Here is a 20,143-nt window from a genome sequence, read left to right on the forward strand (position 1 = left end):
TGGGCCCCATGTGTTGCATGTGCTACTCGCATCGATTCGTGCGTTTTACGCGAATTGAATTTAAAATCAAATCAATTTTATTAGAAGTGCCTTCCAAGATGTGGGACAAACAAAATGAGCCAAGCGTATTTTTAGAGTGCAGGGAGCACTTAGCTGTGTGGAAAAATGCAGTTTGAAAACATTGAAGCTTCTAATGCAAAGAAAGTATCGTTTAAAACATTCAATTCGGGACTTAAACCTTAAAAATTTAATATGTACTTCCTGCGACAACAAATTTAAATGATTTATTGTATTAATTATATTCTTTTAGTCTATAAGATGATTTCTAGCTAATATTTATATCCAAACTTACCTGATCCCTGATTGAGCTTTCAAACTGTGGTCACTTTTAAGTGCCCAATATGGAGAGCAGCCCCGGGCATTACTTGGCCTAATGAACTGTCTTTGGACCTTGGCTTAATGCTGATTTGTGTACCAAGAGCGTATGGCAAAGCCGTTGCACATTCGCCCCGTGGCCCTGGCCATGTGCCAGTTTCGGGACAGCTCAGCTCCGATTCGCCGCATAGGCCGTGAAGCACCTTGAGCCCAGTCGCCTCAGGATTCCGGACAGCAAAACACCCGGACAGCAACCGGAAACAAAGACACATCAGGCTGGACTTGGACTTGGTGAAGTGTGAGAAGGGCAAGGGCGATGAAGGGCAGCTCGAAAGCTGGGCCTTTCAGTGTCGTTTAGTGAAATTGCCTGTAATGTCTCCTCTCAGTGCCCCTGCATTGTGGTGCTGCTGCATTGTCTAACCACAGTATAGCATTAGCTACCACCTCGTTCTTTACGACTTGGTCGTGTGTCAGCTCCAGCTGCGGCTACTCCTGCATTTTTCATTAGCCTGCGCACTTTTTCTTTCCCAGCCACGTGCCTTGGCTCTCGGCCCACCTGTCCGAACATCCTGTCCCCTTGCCCTTCTCCAGTTGATTTTGCAAGTGCATTTTGCACTTGATTCTGCGCCACTCGGCTCAAGTCGTTGCTTTCCCTCGCAGCTGCATAATAAAATTGTACACGGGCCAAATCACCGGAGCTGTCGGCATCTGCCTCCTTACGAGTCCTGTCACAGATTTGTTTTCAATTGTCGAAAGACAGCGATGTGGGTGCGAACAGATAATCTTGCCCGTGGAGTGAAAATATTCTGAACTTCGCAGCAAAAGTTTTGAATTGAAATCCTCAGATACAATAATATTATATTCATTTGAAGTCATAGCCAAAATCATGGTATGGTCCCTCAAGCCGGATCCCTAAAAGCCCAATAAAGGCATTAAAAATTAACCAATTAGACAGCATTAACGATAAATATGTTTTAATTGATTCAACACATTATCGACATAAAAGCAAACCAAGTTGTGCACTTGAACAAACAATCAATGGGCACAAATAAATTGCTGTCATTAATGGCCTACACTTCCTGTTCGCCAGGGAGAAATTAATGACGAGTACATGTTAATTTTCGACGCCGCCAGCCAATTGCGGCAAAACAATTTATTGTTATACAATGGAAACAAAAATCAATGGCGATAATAACAATGGAAAAGCCCACAACTCACTAATCTACGTATAAATGTGACCACTCTGCGGATAACGCTTGTGAGGCCTTCAGCCACTAATTATCATAAATTATAGGGGCATTATTGCGTCGGCGACATGTTTAATTAGGGATCTCGTTGTGAGCAAGAAATATTACCAAACTGCAGGAGAAGTGGAACATTTTCTAGGAACTCTAGTGCAACTCTTTGCTCTTTAATAAAGAATTTAAGGTTTACTTTGGACTAAGAATATAAGTTATACACACTTATTGACGTTGCTATGCAATTAAAAATTATATTTTCAGCTGATTTTTGGGCATCTTTCGATTTTCCATTAGGTTCTTACACCCAGCTTAGCCCATTTTCCTTCAGAAGCTTCCGTGTGCGATGTTCATTAGCGTTTTGTCGCCTTCATAAGCCAAATCCGATTGAATGAACTTTCGACGCTTTGTTGTAATTTTTACAACATTTCTATTTAACCTTTATTTCTGGTATTGTTTGTTCCCTCGCATTGCGTGAGTTTCAACACACGGAAAGGCGAAGCTACTTGGTGCCTGACGCCCATATAAATAACAAAAATCCATCGAAGGAACAGAGATATCAGCCAACCTGATGATTACAAATTGGCTGTGCGAAATATCGAACATTGGCAAAGGTGAAAGTTTAATGAATACATAGCGTGTGCGTAAGGGCAGCGTTTTTTTACCATTTGAAATGGCAAATATTTGCTGAAAACATACAAAAAGCCACGTGTCCCAACAGGCGTATGCTCAATATGAATAATATAGCGAAAACATATGAATATTAGATAGGCATCCGTAAAATGATTGCTTCGGGGATATAACAAAGCAGCTGACTGACAATAAACTTTAAAAAAAACTTGTTTAAATTAATGCGGAATGATTTATATAAACATATTATTTACTGGCTTTATGAGAATATATTTAATGGTTTAATCCGATAAATTTTTTCAATAGCAAATGCAACAGTTACCTTAAAAGCATCTTCCTTAAACCCCTAAAAGCTAGGCTACCCTTCCATTAATCAGCCTTAAAAATCAGCTAGTAACTTACTTAAGTTCGCCTGCACTTACTGGCCTCAACACCTGCCTGTCAGTCGAAAAGTTAGTCAAATATTTTGAAACTTCCCGACGAGGTGGCACCTCGTCCTTTTGCACCTTTTCCGCCCTACGAATAGTGGGAATAGCTCCTCTTTTCGTGCATCGCCTTTGCGTACGTGCGTTGCCTTTTGGAGTCTACGGGTTGGCCTTCGGTTGAGTCTGCTCGGTGTTCGTCAATCAGCGTCGCAAATTGTTGATTACACCTACATTAAGTCAAGGGCAGGACAGCAGTTACAGTTCCAGTTCCAGCCATAGTTATGTGGAGCAGCCGATCGATACTTTCTCTCCACTACTTTCCTTCCGACAGCTTTTGGTTGCTTGTTTTTTTTTTTCTCCTCTGGCGCTCGCTTTGTGTGACTGCGATTTTGCACACGAAAAGCAAACGAAACCAGAAAACGTGGCACTACATACAAAGTCCATCATGTTCACTTATATACTCAAACGCCAACTATATAGTCAGTCATATATACATATATATATCTGTTGGGGTTTCCTTGCTCCTTCGAATATATAGGCCAGCCCGTTTGTGTGTCGTTTTATTTGCCTTATTACTGGCACGCAGCATATTTAGTGGCTGGCTTAGTGACATTGCCATGTTTATACGGCTCCACGGAGCAAGCAGGCAGGATGGCTCCAAGCCGGGGGGTCTAGTCACTCATTAGCTCGTCTACGTGTTGGCCAGTGCATGTGTATCCAAACGCGGGTGGACAGGTGTATCTAGATGATGGCATCTATGACTCGCTGTCTGCGCAATTTAAACTGGCATTGAATTCTGTTTGTTTGATTTGCGCCAAGTTATAGAGGACACAACCTTAAAAGGGCATGTCAATATTGCGTATACGTAATATACATCTCAAGAGGTCAAGATTATTTCTCGTCTTTGGTACGTTTTAAATAAATTTTGGGTAAATCAGTAAATATATATCAATATTCCCATAAATAAAAAGAATCGATCAGAAAATGTAATACAAATATGTTTTAAAATATTTAGGTTTTTATGGGGTTATTTCATGATTTATTTTTGTTGCATGGGCTACCGAAATAATATGGTATGTTTTAGCTGCTTGCGGAGCTGCAATGAGGCATGCTGATTAAGTTTTTTGGAAAATATTTGACTTGTGTCTTGAAGTGTGCTCCCTCCATCTGCCATCTAAGTGTTTAACTCCTTTCAGTGTTCTCGTTTTCAGTTGATGTTCCATATTTTCCATACCTAAGTCTTCCTTCCTCTCTATATAACTATGTTCTCCTTTTACTTGCTGTTTAACTGTTTTTAGTTACCATTTCCTAATTGTTAACTACTTTACTCCAATGTGTGTTTATTCCTCTAACTAACCAAAAAAAGAACAAGAAAACCAAAAATGATATGAAATTGGCATCCAACTATATTTCCCATTGATGTTGTAATTGATGACAAGAAAGTACTCTTGGCAACAAGTTTGAAATTCCGTATTTCGTTTGACAAACAAATTTGATTGCTTTTGCATTAGACGTTCCTCCTGTGATGAATTGTATTGTATGCTTTTGAAAAAATATGTATTCCTATATTCTAAAGATATGTGTACTCCCCCTTAACCACAAACGAGAGACGATCTCACACAGCCCAAAACTAATCACTGAACTGTATATATTTTCTATGCATCTGCCCCACAACCAACACCGCCAAATAAAACCAATTCAATACCCAATCGCCACCGCAACCGCAACCACTGTGTGTGTTGTTGTCGTCGTCGTGCTATCCGTGCTATCGTTGTCACTCGGTCCTGGTTATGGTCACGATCACCTCACCTCTGTGGCCGGCCGATCTCCACGAAAAGTGCGCCCAAGGACGTGCCGCCTGGTTGGAGCGGGGTCGACGCTGCAGCGTCCAGGATCAGCAGCAGCAGCAGGCCACCTGCCACCGACGCTGGGTGAAGCGCAACCGAGTAAGTGCCACCACGAAGGACCGCCTACCGCCGTGTACATACTACCCGTTATCGTAATACCGCCTCTAATTGTAACCCCCATTCATATTTTTTATCACCCAATCCCCCTGCCGTCACATTTCTTTCATGCACCACTTTCTCAATGTTCAGCGCATTATCTGTTAGGTGAAGCAGGCTACAAATCTGAATGAGTCATCATCTTTATTGCCTAGATCAAACGATTAACTTTGGTTTTCATTGGAACCCGTTTGTTGATAGGGTCATACCTTTAAAGGGCCCCTGAAAACTGCATAACGCCAGGAAGACTGACTTAATTATGTTTTTATATACTAATCCTTTAAATTCATCTTCATAGAACTTAAAGTATAGAATAAAGATGATTAGTAATTATGTTAAACAAAAACCATTTAGTAAGAACTAAATACTTGATAAGTAAAAACTTTACGTCTGTCTTCCTTGAGTTGTGCTCTAATGAAAATACCCCTTTGCGATTTGTTTAATCATATACTGACAACGCCTATTTCCATTGGCAGATCCAAGACGCCTCGTTGGGCGGTTCATCGGACGATGAGGATTTCCTGGGCGTTCTGCGGGGTCCCAGCACCTTTGCGAATGCCTTTCTCTACGTGGGTCTGGGCACGGTGGCGCTGGGACTCGTCATCGCGTTCGTTGGCACCGGCGAGAAGGGCTTCAAAACCACGGAACTAAGACTTATAGGCCCCTCTCTCATAGGCAATAAAATAGCTAATGGCAAGTGTCAGTTGAACATGTGCTAAACGAGTTAACTTCTCTGCAGGATTGGGCCTGATCTGTTGCATTTTACGCATCCTCTTCTGCATCTGTCCATCGCACTGCATTTCATCTAGCAAAAAGACGCGGAAGAAAAACGGCAACAAGATTGATGCGGATCACACGACATCGTTGCTCAGAAACGAGAGCAAAAGAGTATCTATAGCGAGAGGTCCTAGTTTTCAGGTGGTAAATATAGAATTATTTATTAAATTATTATGTTAATTAATTCCATCCATTGTAGCCCAAATACCCCATAGCGCACAAACGCAGCCAGAGCAAAATGCTCAACGAGGGAATGGAGGCACTGCGTCAGATAGCCACCACATCCTTGTTCATGCAGAACGAGCAGAAGACGGCCATCAATCGCGTGGTGCCGATCATCAATGAGCCGGAAAGCGGTGGTATATAAACTAAATATGGTATAGTCCAACCCCTAATGACTTCTGTTCCTCCTAGATGCTCCACTGGAGATGAAGAAGCTGCAGACGGCTCTGAATGCCTGCGAGATGAGTGACGATGAGCAGGATCAGGACCAGGATCAGCAGAAGCAGCAGCAGCAGCAGATTGCCAAACGTACAACAGCCACAACTGCCGTTACGAGTAGTACCACCAAAGACCCAACATCAACAGCAGCCACATCGAGGATAACGAGAGCCACCACCCTGAGCACGGTTGACGAAAAGCCGGACAGCAAGCTGGTGCGTCAGCGGGTGGCACTGCAGCAGCAACGCCAGCAGCAACAGCAGCAGCAGGATCAGCAACATGTACCGAAGTCGCAGTCATTGTCCTCCTCCTCCACGGTCAAGGATTCGCTGGAGGTGATGGAGGAGACATCCCTGATAGATGCCAGCAACGAGACCACAACACCTGTTGCAACAACAGCCGCTTCATCAACTGCTCCCATGCCCAGCAGCTGCAGTACGGGTGCGATACCTCGGCTCAATCGGCCGGGCATCTCGACGGGAGCCACGCCCAAAACGACGACCACGACGACGACGCCCACCATTACGGCACGGCTGCCCACGTCGCAGTCGCATCCGACGAGCTATGACCTGCCACCGGCCCTGCCGCACACCTATTCCGCAACGGCGACGGTACGCGGACCACTGGGCATGTCCATGAGCAGCTCCACTTCCGGCAAAGGAATGGGAACTGCCTTCACATTGCCGCCCACCACGACAGCGATTAGTCTGCTGCCGCTGCCGGCGCCTTCGACGGTGGCCACCGCCTCATCCACCAGCACAACGATAGCCAGTATTCCCGGCCAGGTGCTGGAATCAAGCGGAGTAACGAGTCTGAGTCTGAGCCTAATGCGACCGGCCACCGCATCCGGTGTGGTACTGAGCGGATTGACCACCTCATCGTTCACCACCGGCACGGATCTTCAAAAATCACATCCGTCATCCGCCGGTTCGGTGATGGGGCGTGGCAGTAGCCTACTCCTTTCGCCGCCCACAGCGGCAGCGGCGTCGTCGTCCTCGTCGTCGAGCAAATTCGAGCCAGAATTGGTGCTCAGTCCGGCTAACCTTGGCCAGTAGAATTAAATGGGATTTAGTTACGTTTTTAGTTAGCCACCAGGTCTATATATGTATATGTCTAGGTTCTAGACGCGAGTGTGCAAGTGCAAAAGGATGAGTGTCTGCGTGTGTGTTGAGCTGTGTGTGAGTGATGGTGAATGGTTAAGATCGACTAGAGTTTAGATACCTATGTATGTACCCTAAAACTATCTTTTGAATGTGCCACAGGAACCACTAAGAGAAACGAATACACCCCTTAACTGAATCTCTACCAAAAGGTCATGTTCGGAAACATAAATCAAGTAAATTATAATAAAAACAGAAGCTACAATTAGGTACATCAATTGGCTAAATCATTAACAAAACTCCATAATTACCAATCAGAACATGTCGCTATTATTTCCCTTCAACTCCGCAACTCGCTTTCAGTGTCTAATCGAGTATATTTCCCGAGGCTTAACTCCTCTATTCTTCGCAAGCCACTTGATTTCCCTGCCCATCTTTTGGATGTATCATCCAATCTATAACTAACGAATATTTTCCTAACATTCTAGATCTGTGTGTCAGGCTTTAGGTGGCATAAGATACGCCCGTGCTCAGCAAAATGTTGCCAACCTGCGCTGTTCGAAGCTATCCCAAATTAAAAACAAAAACTAAAAACATAGCCAGGGTATTATAAAGTTTGTATACCAAACATATCGTTAACTAAATACACAAACGAAAACTTAAAAAAAACCAATTATAATATGAAAAGAAAAGTAAACTTGGAGCGTCGTCCTAATTAATAAAAACTAATATAAACAAACTAAAAACCCAATTAGATATGTACGAATAAAGTTTGGGGTATAAAACTAAATGGCAAGAAGCGCAAACATTAGTAAATGTGCGGGTGTTTTCAAAAAATACAAATAAACCCAAACAGTTTAAAAAGTATTATGCAATCGCTGGAGAGCTCTCCAAAACATACGAAGTAAGAATTCTGAAATTCTACGCAACTCTGCAAAGACTTTAATTCTATTCCAAAGCAAAACTGAAACTATTCTCGATATTTTGAATATCTTTCCGTTTCGAAAGCACTTTTTGAAGCTATTGCTAAATTCCAAAGAAGATAATTGCTTGCTCTTTCAACCCCAAGAAAAGTGAGCCGAGTAATAATAAAAACTAACATAAACCGAATCCAATAGAATTGAATGTGGCCGTTAAATTATAAAAGAAGCGAACATAATTAAAGGTAACATCCCAGAAACAAAATGTGTAAGATGCATGTACAGCAAACAAAGCAGCAGCAAGACATAGAAAATAATAAAAAAAACTTTATGAATTAGTATGTATGTATACTAAATGTGCAGAAATAAAATGAAATATATAAGAAATCAGTGTATGAAATTGTTTATTTAATGAATTAGAAACAAATTAAAGTATATGTTAAATATGCTTTTCTAATACTTAAATATTTTACAGCTAATGGTTCGAACGGTGTAGAAAAATCAACATGACATGGTTTGTTATAGCTCTTTCTACATTTGACACAAGGTTTCCAAAATCAGAGCTAGATGTCGCTTTTGTGGTTTTTCGTACCGTAAACGATGTCAAGAATTTTCGATTTCTTTTCATTATAATACTTGTCTTGCCAATTTCTTTCGTTATAGCCAAAAGTTCCTTTTATGGTAAATGTAGCAATCTTTGATACAAGTAAATTCTTCTATTATTTTTTATCGTATCCCCTTCTTCCACGCAGTTAGTTAAGTAACAGGTATGTAATAGTCGATAGTACCCACACCACGAAAGTAAAGTTCAAGCAAACAGTTTGAAAAGATATTTTAGTTTATTTCACTTGTATGGGCTTAAACATGTTTTCCAAAGGGAGTTTTGTGTGTTTGTTAGCAATTTCATTTTATCTAGGTAAATATAAGTACAACGTGAAATATAAATTTGTATGCTAGACTTGATTGGGTCTCCTCAGTTAGAGTTAATTTGTTGAAGTGAGCTTGCCCTTGCTGAGGTCACTAAGCTGCTGTTAAGCAGTGACATCGATTTGCTCTCATACATACTTTATTTTCCATGGTCAGCGCTTAGAAAAAGATCTACTATAACAATTATTTCGTATCAGTTTTCCTTATATTTTGTTTTATTTCATGTGTGTATTCGTGTACCCATTACCAAACAATTCATTAGAATTCAATTCGTTTCAATTTAGTTCTCATCTTATCAATTCAGTCATGCCAAGCTTCATAGCAGGGCTCTTCTAAAATATCGATCAGCGTTCAGTTCCAAAAATCATCATCATCATCATTTTTCGTGAATACCTTAAGTTGGGTCTTTGTTTCATTGTTGGGGGATCTAAAAGTGCTACAAGGTTATATATTTCAAATTTATGAATATATATTTTAAATAGTTATTTATCTATATTTGCTGCTGTGTTGGCTCTACTACTGCTTGACATTGAGTTTCTAATTGATTAATCGTGTGTGAATTTCTAGGGATTAACATAGACACCAAAAACATGATTACTTAGTTCACATCATCCGTTTCGCTCCTCCGTTTTCATAAACCATTAAATTCTTATTGAAATTTATATTGCTTCACTATAAGCTGCAATAAAGTATATCAAAGGCCTGTTCGGGCGGCATTCTGGGGGCTTGAGTTCCCTCCCCTTTCAGTGCAATCGTTCGTTTGTTCATCCATTTCGTAAAAATTCCTGATAATGCTTGATTTCCACAACATGCACAAGTACGTGCATGTATCCGTTTTAGTACTGACTATATTTTACTCTGTTTAAAATAAATATTACATGAGACACTCGTTATGTTATTGCCCCTTGATTAAAACATCTGAATTTCTAAAATGTAATTTTCGCATATCCGATAGATATTTTGTCTGTGCTGCTCAAAAAAAAAAAATTTAAAACTCTTAATATAATTCACAATATTTTGTTGTATAAATTATTATGCTGGCGGGTGGTTACTCGTTATGTTATTGCTATATCTTTATCAATTATCTGCAAGCACAGATGGATGATATACATATGTATCTATTTAAAACACAAAGCTGATCTTGAAGAGGGCAAAAATAGATTGAGTGCGTTGTCAACGCTCACTTTCAACATTTTATCACCCTTGCGCTTCAGCGAAGCCTGTCTTACGTGTCTACCAACTATGAAATGCAAAGTAACCGCCACTGAGTACTCTTAGTACACTTAACGCATAATATGCCTGGGGCTGGGTTACGCCTCGTTCCTATTTATGTACAAAACACCGATATCCAGATAGCAAGTACCCTCGTTACTTAGCTACTATCACACACACTGACTGAACCTGTTGCTGTCGCATTGTTGCTTTGTCAGAGAGGTTTTACAACTAGTATCATAGCTATTTTGTGAGTATTGCTTCATTTTTATACAGGGGTTTTCTTTTGGTAACACTAGGCTTTTCTTACATTATTTATTGAATCGTTTTCCACCTTGATATTTTGCCGTCTTTGAGGGAGATAAGAACTAAGCTTTCAGTCGAATCTGAAATAGGTTGTATTTACTGATTGTGGTAGCAAATGAAATAAAATAAAAATTCATAACTTATGTTCTTGCTAAATATTTATTTATGTAGTACCCAATTGAAAGTGTATATATTGAAGGATCCTTCGGGCCACGCCGAAGTCATTCATTACACAAGTAAAAGTTTGGCATGTCTCCATTTCGAAACGGCTTCATATTTGTTTTGAAATTAAGACTAGAAACTGGACCTTAGTGTCTAAACTCTACTTTGAGACTGCACTTCTATATGGCGCGATAAAGTCACTTAATAATATGTTAAATACGTGTGTTGTATGCAAAGTTATGTGAGGTCATCGAACGAAGCGGACAATTAGACAGATTCAAATATGGTTTGTGGACATGCTCGCACTTTGATGTAATCGATTCGTTTGATTAACGTTGAGTTGTTGGGGGTAAAACAAGTAAACCCAACAAAACCAAGTTAATGGGTTTCCAAAAAAGAACGACAAAATACGAGAGATCGTGTAAAAGTTTGGCATTTTGCCCTAAAAGTTTATGCTATTTTACAAATATACAATGTATGCATATATAGATGTATATCGCTTATGATTTGATTTGACTTGTTGATTGCCTACGAGCTAATAATACCTTAGGTTTGAACTAAGATTTCCATATCGTATGTACGTTAGTATATGTGTATAAGTATATATATCTATATATAAGTTATGTATACAATTGTATAATATTGCAATTTCCAAATGTTCAGTTTCAATATGATGTATTTTTTGTATGGGTTAGGGATCTGGGCGTTTAATGGATTGAAAGTCGTGGACTGGGTGCACCCATCTGTAGATTACAATACAAAATTGCTTGTCTTCACTTGGTTAATAATAATATTACAATTTCTGTTGTCATTTCAAGGGGGTTTTTCGTCGTCCACAGCGACGTCTCATTTACAAATTTGATCCCTATACTAATACTACTTTCTACAAATATATGTATGTGTAATTATATGTTACGATCGAGATTTTTCTTTGCTTTCGTTTGGGTGTTTGTTGACCCAGATTCAAATTCTGTTTGAATTCACCATACATCATTCGCTTTGAATTTTGTATTATTGCAAAATAAGATATTTTCTCTACTTTTGTGTTTTTTGTGCATCAGCGCCATATTGGATGATTAAATATAAGTTCTCACACCCGCTTTTCAAAGGGCAGACAGGGAAAAGTATTCTTCTTAAAATTGAGAGCTTCTCTCACTTATATGACAACGGTCTTACATTGGTATTCTGCTGTAACCATTTCTTAAAATTGTAAGCAAGATAAAATATAAATTCATTTGATTTTGTGGCTGATTGCTCCAAAAGCCTATTCAAAACATTTTACCGATCTTATGCAAGGCCTCACAGCAAATTAATGGTGTCATTCAATTGTTCTCTGATTTAAAATTATTCTTATCTTTGTCTTGTACTCGAACACTCTCATATTACTAAGATTCTTTAAATATTTAAAGAAGACAAAATTTACAATGCGCTAAACGTTTGTTGTCCATATCTTATCAATGTTAATATACACGTGCTATAAAATGAAACTGAGAAATACACAATAAAACCAAAACATAAATTAATTACTCTTTCTCTATTAAAAGGTATGTTTAAATTAAAGTAATCCAATGGCATGAAAATAAAGTCCTGTCAAAATCAGTTGGTAATAAGTAAAGTAAGGTATTTTTCAATGAGTTAATTAAAAGATTAGAATACTTCAATTTCTTTCGAGTACAAGACTATAGGATGGCCTTGGTAGGATCATGGGTAACATGAATTCCCTCTTGCTTGCCCTTTTGTCCATCGGCGTTTTTAAAACAGGCCTTTGGCGCCGGCCAACTTACGTCGCCGGAATCACATGAGTCATCATTTGAGCGTATTGTAAATGTTATCCTCTCCGGCCAACTCCACGGTGGTGATGTGGGCAGCGTGCCTCTCGCCCAGCGGTTCCTCGCCCAGGTACACGGTATGGTAGCTGATTGCGCTGCTCTTCACCGCCGCCGTAGCTCCATTCACCTCTATCCGACTGACCGACTGTGGTCCATTGACCGAATACTTGAGCGATGCATAATCTCCATCATCGTCGGGCACATGAGTGAACTGAGTGGCGCCCGAAAAGGTGTCCACTGTGTGCGAGGGACAGATTTCGGCGTATATATTCTCCTTGGTGTAGTCCACAGCGGGCACTGGTCTGCTGGCGGCCTCCGATCGCAGGCAGTCCCCGCCGGAAATTACTAGCGAATCGCGCACACTGGAGTAGGGCAAGTCGTCTTCAACCAGCGATGCGGGGGATATCGCCAGTTGGTTGAGTCCTCCTCCCAACAGAGAAACTCCCCCGGCTGCCCTTCTTCCAGTGACCGGTTCCTTGGTCAGCGCCTGTTGCTGCGCCTTTAGCAACATCAGATGCCGCTTCTCCTTCTCAGCCTCGTGGAGTTGCAACTTTTGCGGCAAGCTAAACAGAGGCAACTGGTGCAAACTGGACGATGACTTGCTGTACTGCCTGGTCTTCACATGGAACTCGTTGTAAAGCTTCTCCGTGATGAAGGACTGTGGAGGCGGAGTCTGATTCTCCACATCCTCCAGCTCGGTACCTGCCTCGCTGATGGCGTCATTGTGATTGTGGCTGGCCAGCAAATCAGGTCGTTGCTTGCACTGTCCATTGAGCAGCTCAATATCCTGCAGGGACATGGACTTCTGCATCATCGTGTCCAGAGACCTCGGCTCCATGGTAGTCAGCATCGTTGTCTCGGTGTCGGACGCTGCTGTGCTGTTCAGGGAGATAGCATCCTGCTCTGGCTGTTCGGGATTCGCCCCAAAACGCTCCTGCAGAAGCTTAGACATATCCGTGTAGCGCTCCATGCTCATTCGCTTGGCCTGCTCATCGAGATCTAAGTCAGATTGATGTTTCTCTACTTGTGGTTGCTGTTGCTGCGGATGATGCTTTCCGAACCACTTCTTCTTGGTAGACTGGAATACACGCATGCGCTCAGAGATGCGATTCAAACTGGATTCCGAGTGAGCTGCAGCAGAAGCTGCCGCTTCCTTGGCTTCCAGATTCTCCAGATCGGATTTGCTGAGAAAAATAATGGAATCCTCCTTCTCGTGCGCTGCTGCCATGGAGCTCTTCTCGCGTCTCAGGATCTTTGGAAAATGCAGTGGCTTCAGGATTCGTAGCCCCTCTCGATTTTTGCTTCCCGAACGTTCCGAGCGCTGAATTAACTCAATCTCCACGAGCTTCAGGAATGGATCGCAATTAAATTGACAAAACTTGAGCATATTCTGCACATTCGTGTTAGCGAGCATCCGTTGTTCGGAGTCAAAGCCTAAATAACTCTTTACCAGCTGAATATCCCGACTGGGATAGAACTTTCTCAGCTGCAAGGGCGTCTGGGTATCCACATCTTCAATGGAACAGCCAACGACCACGTCCTCCTTGCTCACTTGACTAATGCATAGCTGCTCGGGAATGTCGGGTCCGCCTGGACCGGAGATATAGCGCAGTGTTAGCGGTAACTGCTTGGCCGCCGTCACCAAAGCACTCAAACGATGCACGCACTCCGGATTCAGCTTGCGCTGCGCATCGCCCAGTTTCTGAAGCAGCTGAGGAATTCCCGGCTCAATCTCAAAGAACTTGCCCTTGGTGGACAGTGGGACGTACAACACCTGCCGGTTTTCATTAAGCAGCTGGGCATACCGGTTCTTTTCCTTCTCCCGTCCCATGTATCCACTGCCATGGGACCTGGTCGCATTGCCGTTGCCATGCTGCGACATATTGACCTGATCCTGTTTGCCATCCTCGAAGACCGCCAACAGACGGAATACCTGCCCGCCCCTTGCCGTCGTTTTCACGTACTGTGGTCGTCCCTTGTTTATGGGCAGGCATCCCTCGTGCGTTGGACTGCTCGTGCTGTTGGGCGAGGATTCCGTAAACGCCGGCATGTTGTCCACTGAGACAAACTTGTAAACCCGTTCCCGAACCAGCTGTATCAGAGATCCGTATTGTGTGGCCGTGGGGAGACCCTTCTCGCTTAGCATCGAAAAGTAACCTGCGGGAAAAATACAAATGTTAAAATTGTCCTTCTATCTTATGTTGTATGCGTATCTCTTATATTAAACTGGGTTCAATTAACCATTTCATAAATAAATAAATTACAATTGGGTCAAGATATATGTTCACAAAAGCTGCAGCTTCTCAAGGTCATGAAAGCATTAAAAAAAAAATAGCACAAATCAATAATTAAAAACTAATTTTGAAATCTCTTTGAACAAGACAGATATTTTGGTTCAGTCGCTGAACAAATCTGTTTACTGTCTAAAATCTGAAAACCATTTTTCCGACAGCTGACAGCTTCGAACAGAATATAGTACACAATTTGCAATCCAAAAATGAGTACAATAAAAATAAAACAAATAACGTGACGTGCGACTGGCCTTAGTATTAAGATATATGTATATGATTTTCTTAAGATAAAAGCATTTTTTGTCAATTAAATACAAAACCGACAAGTTTGATTGGTGGCTTTGTAAAAAATTAAATTCGAATGTAAAAAGAGTTAGCGCAGGTGGATTTTACAGAAAAAAATTTAATGCAATTAAACGTTACATATATCGATGAGTCCATTAATCATTTCATTTGGTTCAATTCGCGCCACTGAGTTTAAATTATAATGATACAATAAAAAAAATTGATGATAAAGAGGGACTAATGCAATCAGCGTCGAGACCAATTGAATCAACACAAGAAAAATCCAATATGCTCGTGCAAATTGAATCACTCCAATTTGCCATCCATTTTTTCCGGACATTGCAAGCCTAATGAATAAAATGATAATACCCAGCGTCGGTGAGTCTATAAATGGGCAGATTGCATAATATTTGCACCCATTGGTTTACATTGCGCCTCTCCAAACGGCTGTGAAAAGTCACATGGCGTTGCGATTTGAAACAATGGCTGACCGCACAGTACGGCGAATGAGCAGCAGTGGGTGGTTGGGTGCTGCAGGTGGTGCTGGTGGTGTTGCTGGTGGGCCACCGAAGAAGTCACCGCTGCCAGACAGACAGACTGGGCCAAAAACCATAACCACCGGCACTGGAACCCCGAATAGAGCTCATTGCATAACGCCTGATGAGCAATAGTTGCGATTACTTTCCATTGTTGAACTGTGACTGTGTCACGCAAAAAACATCAAAGTGCGGGATACATATGTCTGTTTGTATGTTTAGGGAATTGTGTACTTAGTAACCTCGCACTGAGAGATCAGAGTTCAGTTCGCTTGGCTGACTCACTAAGCGAGTTGAGTTGGTTACGAGTGGACCGTGTAATCAGGCACAACTAGTAAGTATCTAAATGCATTCGTCATGAGAACACTAAATTGTGCCTTCAAAAGACCCGTCTGGATTATGTAAATGGGCATGCGACTACAATCTACCGTGTTCGTGCCGAATCAGTCACAGATTTTCCTGCCATTTTTTTTTAATCATTCGGTTATGCCCTTAGCTACTGCCAATCGGCGCATCAATCGGTGGGTCATTGAAGTTAATTTACTGTGAGCGATAAATTAACTTCCCTCAATGGAATGACAACTTGTTTGAAGCCGCCCTCGTCGGAGCCAACTTGTAATTACAATTAGCCGCAGCACTTAAGTTCTAGCTGTTCTGTGAAAAATGTATCTTTCGCTTTTGCAATTGTAATAATCAAGAAATAGCAGGTAATTAGAACGCAAACCTACTATAAACCTGAGATAGCATACATGTAATAAAATGACTATTTAACTATTGTTACTATCAATTGTAATATGTTTGCTAATTGATTTTAGTTTATTAAAGATACATACTGTTAAGCGATATGACAAATTGTTATTTATGGTTTGAATAAACCCAGAACTCGATGCAATCATCCACTTCTGAAACTCACCCGGAAACTCCTGTGGAATGAGCAGCGTTTTCTTGCGCTGCGATGCCTGAGTCTTGGCGTTGTGTCCGTGGTAGATGTTGCGCTGTCGCACCAGCCTGTAGAGCAGAAAAAGCTCATCGTGGCCGGGTGGGGTGCCACCGTTGCTGCTGTGGCGACCGTTGTTGTTTTGGTGACCAGAACCAGAACCAGAACCCGAGCCCGAGCCCGAACTAAGACCAGGACCAGAGCCAGTTCCGTTTCCGGTGGCGCTGCCTCCGCTGGACGATGAATGGGTGCCGGTGCCGGTGTCAATGTTGCCACTGGAAATGTTTCCACCACCACTGCCACCAGAACCAAACGGATTCGCTCCCGTCGAGGAGCTGCTCGATGCCGCCGTGGAGGAGCCATGGGATGAGCTGGACTGCAGCGTTTCGTTGGAGCTCTTGCTCGCATGCAGGATGCGAACGACTCGTGGCAGGGAATTCCGCTCAAGGAACTCAATGGCGGTCAGCGCACCCTGAAAGATACATTGTTTATTAGTTGGAGTTATTTAAATAATTAAATTTTGAGAGTATTTCTAAATCGAATGCGGCTAGAAAACTTACAAATCGATAACGAATAATTAACCAATAATTTTGCGCGATTAGAAATCTTTTTGACGTCATGTACACGAGAACATTTAATATAAAAGAATGTATATTATATATTATATATATATATATATATATATATTTTTTTTTTTAATCCTAAAGCTTTGTACGTTAATCTGCTTTTACGACATATTGTATTTGTAGAACATTCTTTGGGGGGATTTGAAAACCCGTTTCTATAGTTATTCGATTTTTTTGCCATCAGATTATATTACTATTTGAAATTGGTTTGGGGTAGATTTACGCGTACTCTCTGCCTCAGATGTAAGTAAATATAGTATGTAATTATAGTATAATTCAATCTTACTTCGCTGCTGCCCTTGGAGGCCTTGCTGTCCCCGGTGGAGTAATCGCCGCTGCCATTGAGTGCGTCACAGTATCCGGAATGGGCACCGCCCAGCAATCCTGAGCCCGATCCCAAGCCGTAGGTGCTGTTGTTGGCACTGCCGCGCACGCGTCGTGCCCTCCGCTGGTTCAGCTCGATCTCGTTGCGGCGAGCTAGGCGGGCGTTCTCGAAATCGGCCACCGAGAACATATTCGAGCTGGTGTCGTGGGAGTTGAAGCGCCGCAGTTTGGGCTTGCGCGCCCCGGCCGCCGAATGGTGGCCGTGATGGGCGCCAACGGCTGCTCCACCTGCAGTGGCAAGAGCATAAGGTACGAAAAAATTAAAATAAAGAATAAAGAAACGCAACGCAACGCGGAGGAGTCGTGAGTGAGTGAGGTAGCACATTGTGCATCGGTGAGGTAATCGCATAAATATAAATGCACATGTGAGTGTCTAATTGCCACCCCGTTGTCTGCAGTGGGAAAAACCCACACACCGTCGTATCAACTTCCACATCTACGAGTACAGTGGCAGAGCTTCGTCTATAATGAGTGTATATTCCCCAAGCGAATTTCAGTTGGCGTGACGCAACAAAAAAAAAAAAATAAAAAAAAATAAGGCAAGTGGTTCAAAACTGTTGCTAAGCGCAGCTAATTTTCAGTCAACGGTCAACGAGACGATGACACACAGTGGGCAAATATCGCCCCAAAGCGTAACCGCAAAATTAACAAGAATTTTCGCAATAGACAGGAAGGAATGTCGAAAGATCTTGCACTGAATTTAAAGTGGGGAAAATCGAACTTTTATTGTTGAAGACGGCCATTTTTAGACCACAATAAATTTAATGCACAGAATAGGTGCACCTGTACACAACATTCTTGCCCGCTCGACTTTGTTAAACATCGTTTCAAGGCTAAATATAAATGAAAATCTTTTGGCCAAAGTTTTGAATATGATTTGAAACCTACGAACTTCAAGTTCAACTGACCAGAAAAGCAATCTATCTCTATCTAATAATAACATGCAAATACTAAAAACGTAGGTATAGACAAAACTCAAACTGCTCTATTTGCACTCGATTCTATAATTCAAAGTTTACTAATCAGTGCTTATTTTTGCGTTTTAACAACGTTTACGCAAACAAATTTGTCACTAACAAGACTTTATTTGCAATACAAATATATTGACTATCAGCTAATTGATACTAAATTTTGCTATTGACGTTTTTCATGGGTCATTAAAAATGCCAGCTTGGTTTATGAAATGCTTGAAAATTGCTTAAAAACTTGTGAAAAAATTTTAGATTTATTTCCAAGCATAAAAATTCGTTATCGAATTAAGTCAGGTCAACGCTCTTTGTGTAAGCTATTAATCAAAGTATTTTATTATCGATTAGGTCATTTCGATTCGCATTTCCGGGTTATTGATTACTTTTTGAAGATTTGATAACTTTTTGCTATATTCGAATGCACTTGAGTTAATATCGAGGAAGAACTGCGGGGGTCTATGACTTGACAATTTTAAGGTCGAATTGTATTTTTGGCTGAAAGATCCAAACGGATCGGATATCGAGGCACTAATAAAAGAGTCAACAACTGGAGGCGATTAACGGCACACAAGTACGTAGACAACACAAAAAGATAACACCTCCCTCATGGGCAACATATATTGTATTATATCGTTATCGGGCCGACATCCAAAAAAGCAATTGTCTGTCGCCCCAAACAATACCGCATGAAATCACTTAGCCTTATTCGTTTTTTTCCCGATTTTTTGTGTTGCTTTAGAAATACATATGTGTAGTTGAGTAAATAAGCGAACTTCGAGCGTTGCAATTAAAAAGAGATATCGCGATTTTTGATTGCTCATTGTGCGAATGCGGCCCATGGTGCGATTTGGATCCGCTGATTGGTGGTCGGTGGCGCATTACTCACTTTAATTGCGCACATTTGGCTTAATTTTTTGCCCCACACACAACACACATTTAATAAATGCAGGCGAGGGCAGAAATCACAGCATAACACCGGGAAGGGGCTAAAACGTTTTGTGAAATAGCTCTTATCTTTCGTGAAATATCAATTGCAGAGTAGACTTTCCGCCAGCGAGCGAGAGAGTAAGCCATATATACATACATATAAATAGAGAGAGAGAAAGCTATAGAATGGGTGAAGGGGGGGTGTGAGTTTGTCACGTTTCGTGTGAAATTATGCGAATCGACGCGCGCGCCTTTTGCGAACAGAAATCCGCATACAGACAACACAACCACCAGTTAGAAAAAAAAACTGCTTCTGGTAACGAGACTATTGTACCCTTCCAATTCGATCTAAACCCTTCTGCTGATCTTACCCTTACCGCAATTTACTGCAGATACACATACTTATAAACAATATGACTTAATCTACACATCGAGATTTCTTTAGAACCATTCATATTTTTGAATGGGTAGACAAAATTAGTCTTTCTAGGTCGTCTTCTTATCTACCATATATTTTATAATTTAAGTGAGTAATGTTAATCACTTCATCTCTTTATTGTTCAGAGTGTTGATTGGTATTCCATCCAAACTAGCTGGCCATAAAAATAGCACATGTTTCGGTTTTCACTTTTAAACGTTCTGCTCGGATTCGATTTGCACAAAAATAAATATTTATACGATTTGGATTCGCTTTTCACAAAGACCTCTACAGTTGGTTATCAAATAGTCGAATTATCTAATTTAGATGCAATTTCGATAATCAAGAACTTTAAATCTTTTTTGAACTATCTTTGTAACACCATTGAAATTTATTACAACTTCGTTAATATTGCACAAATATATT

At 41.3% G+C, this 20,143-nt stretch overlaps 2 protein-coding genes across 9 annotated transcripts in view; one reads left to right on the top strand and one right to left on the bottom strand.

Moving 5' to 3' along the window:
- The window catches only part of LOC117150657 (serine-rich adhesin for platelets), a 73,757-nt gene extending 65,490 nt beyond the window's left edge, over positions 1-8,267 (top strand). For 3 of the 6 annotated variants that reach the window (XM_033317648.1, XM_033317665.1, XM_033317682.1), the window contains 5 exons: positions 4,507-4,614; positions 5,148-5,346; positions 5,411-5,592; positions 5,648-5,807; positions 5,863-8,267. In XM_033317648.1, coding sequence (XP_033173539.1) covers positions 4,507-4,614; positions 5,148-5,346; positions 5,411-5,592; positions 5,648-5,807; positions 5,863-6,944 — 1,731 coding nt within the window. In that variant the 3' untranslated portion in view covers positions 6,945-8,267. The remainder of the gene's footprint in view (positions 1-4,506; positions 4,615-5,147; positions 5,347-5,410; positions 5,593-5,647; positions 5,808-5,862) is intronic. The other 3 variants (XM_033317657.1, XM_033317673.1, XM_033317690.1) reach the window with 1 other exon arrangement.
- A 2,227-nt stretch (positions 8,268-10,494) lies between these two features.
- LOC117150932 overlaps positions 10,495-20,143 on the bottom strand; it is a 41,461-nt gene continuing 31,812 nt past the window's right edge. For all 3 annotated transcript variants that reach the window (XM_033318099.1, XM_033318097.1, XM_033318098.1), the window contains 3 exons: positions 17,307-17,632; positions 16,371-16,866; positions 10,495-14,502 (listed from right to left, as the gene is read on the bottom strand). In XM_033318099.1, the coding sequence (XP_033173990.1) occupies positions 12,323-14,502; positions 16,371-16,866; positions 17,307-17,632 (3,002 nt within the window). In that variant the 3' untranslated portion in view covers positions 10,495-12,322. The remainder of the gene's footprint in view (positions 14,503-16,370; positions 16,867-17,306; positions 17,633-20,143) is intronic.

The sequence above is a fragment of the Drosophila mauritiana genome, chromosome 2L (genome assembly GCF_004382145.1).
Source record: "Drosophila mauritiana strain mau12 chromosome 2L, ASM438214v1, whole genome shotgun sequence".
NCBI classification, from domain to species: domain Eukaryota; kingdom Metazoa; phylum Arthropoda; class Insecta; order Diptera; family Drosophilidae; genus Drosophila; species Drosophila mauritiana.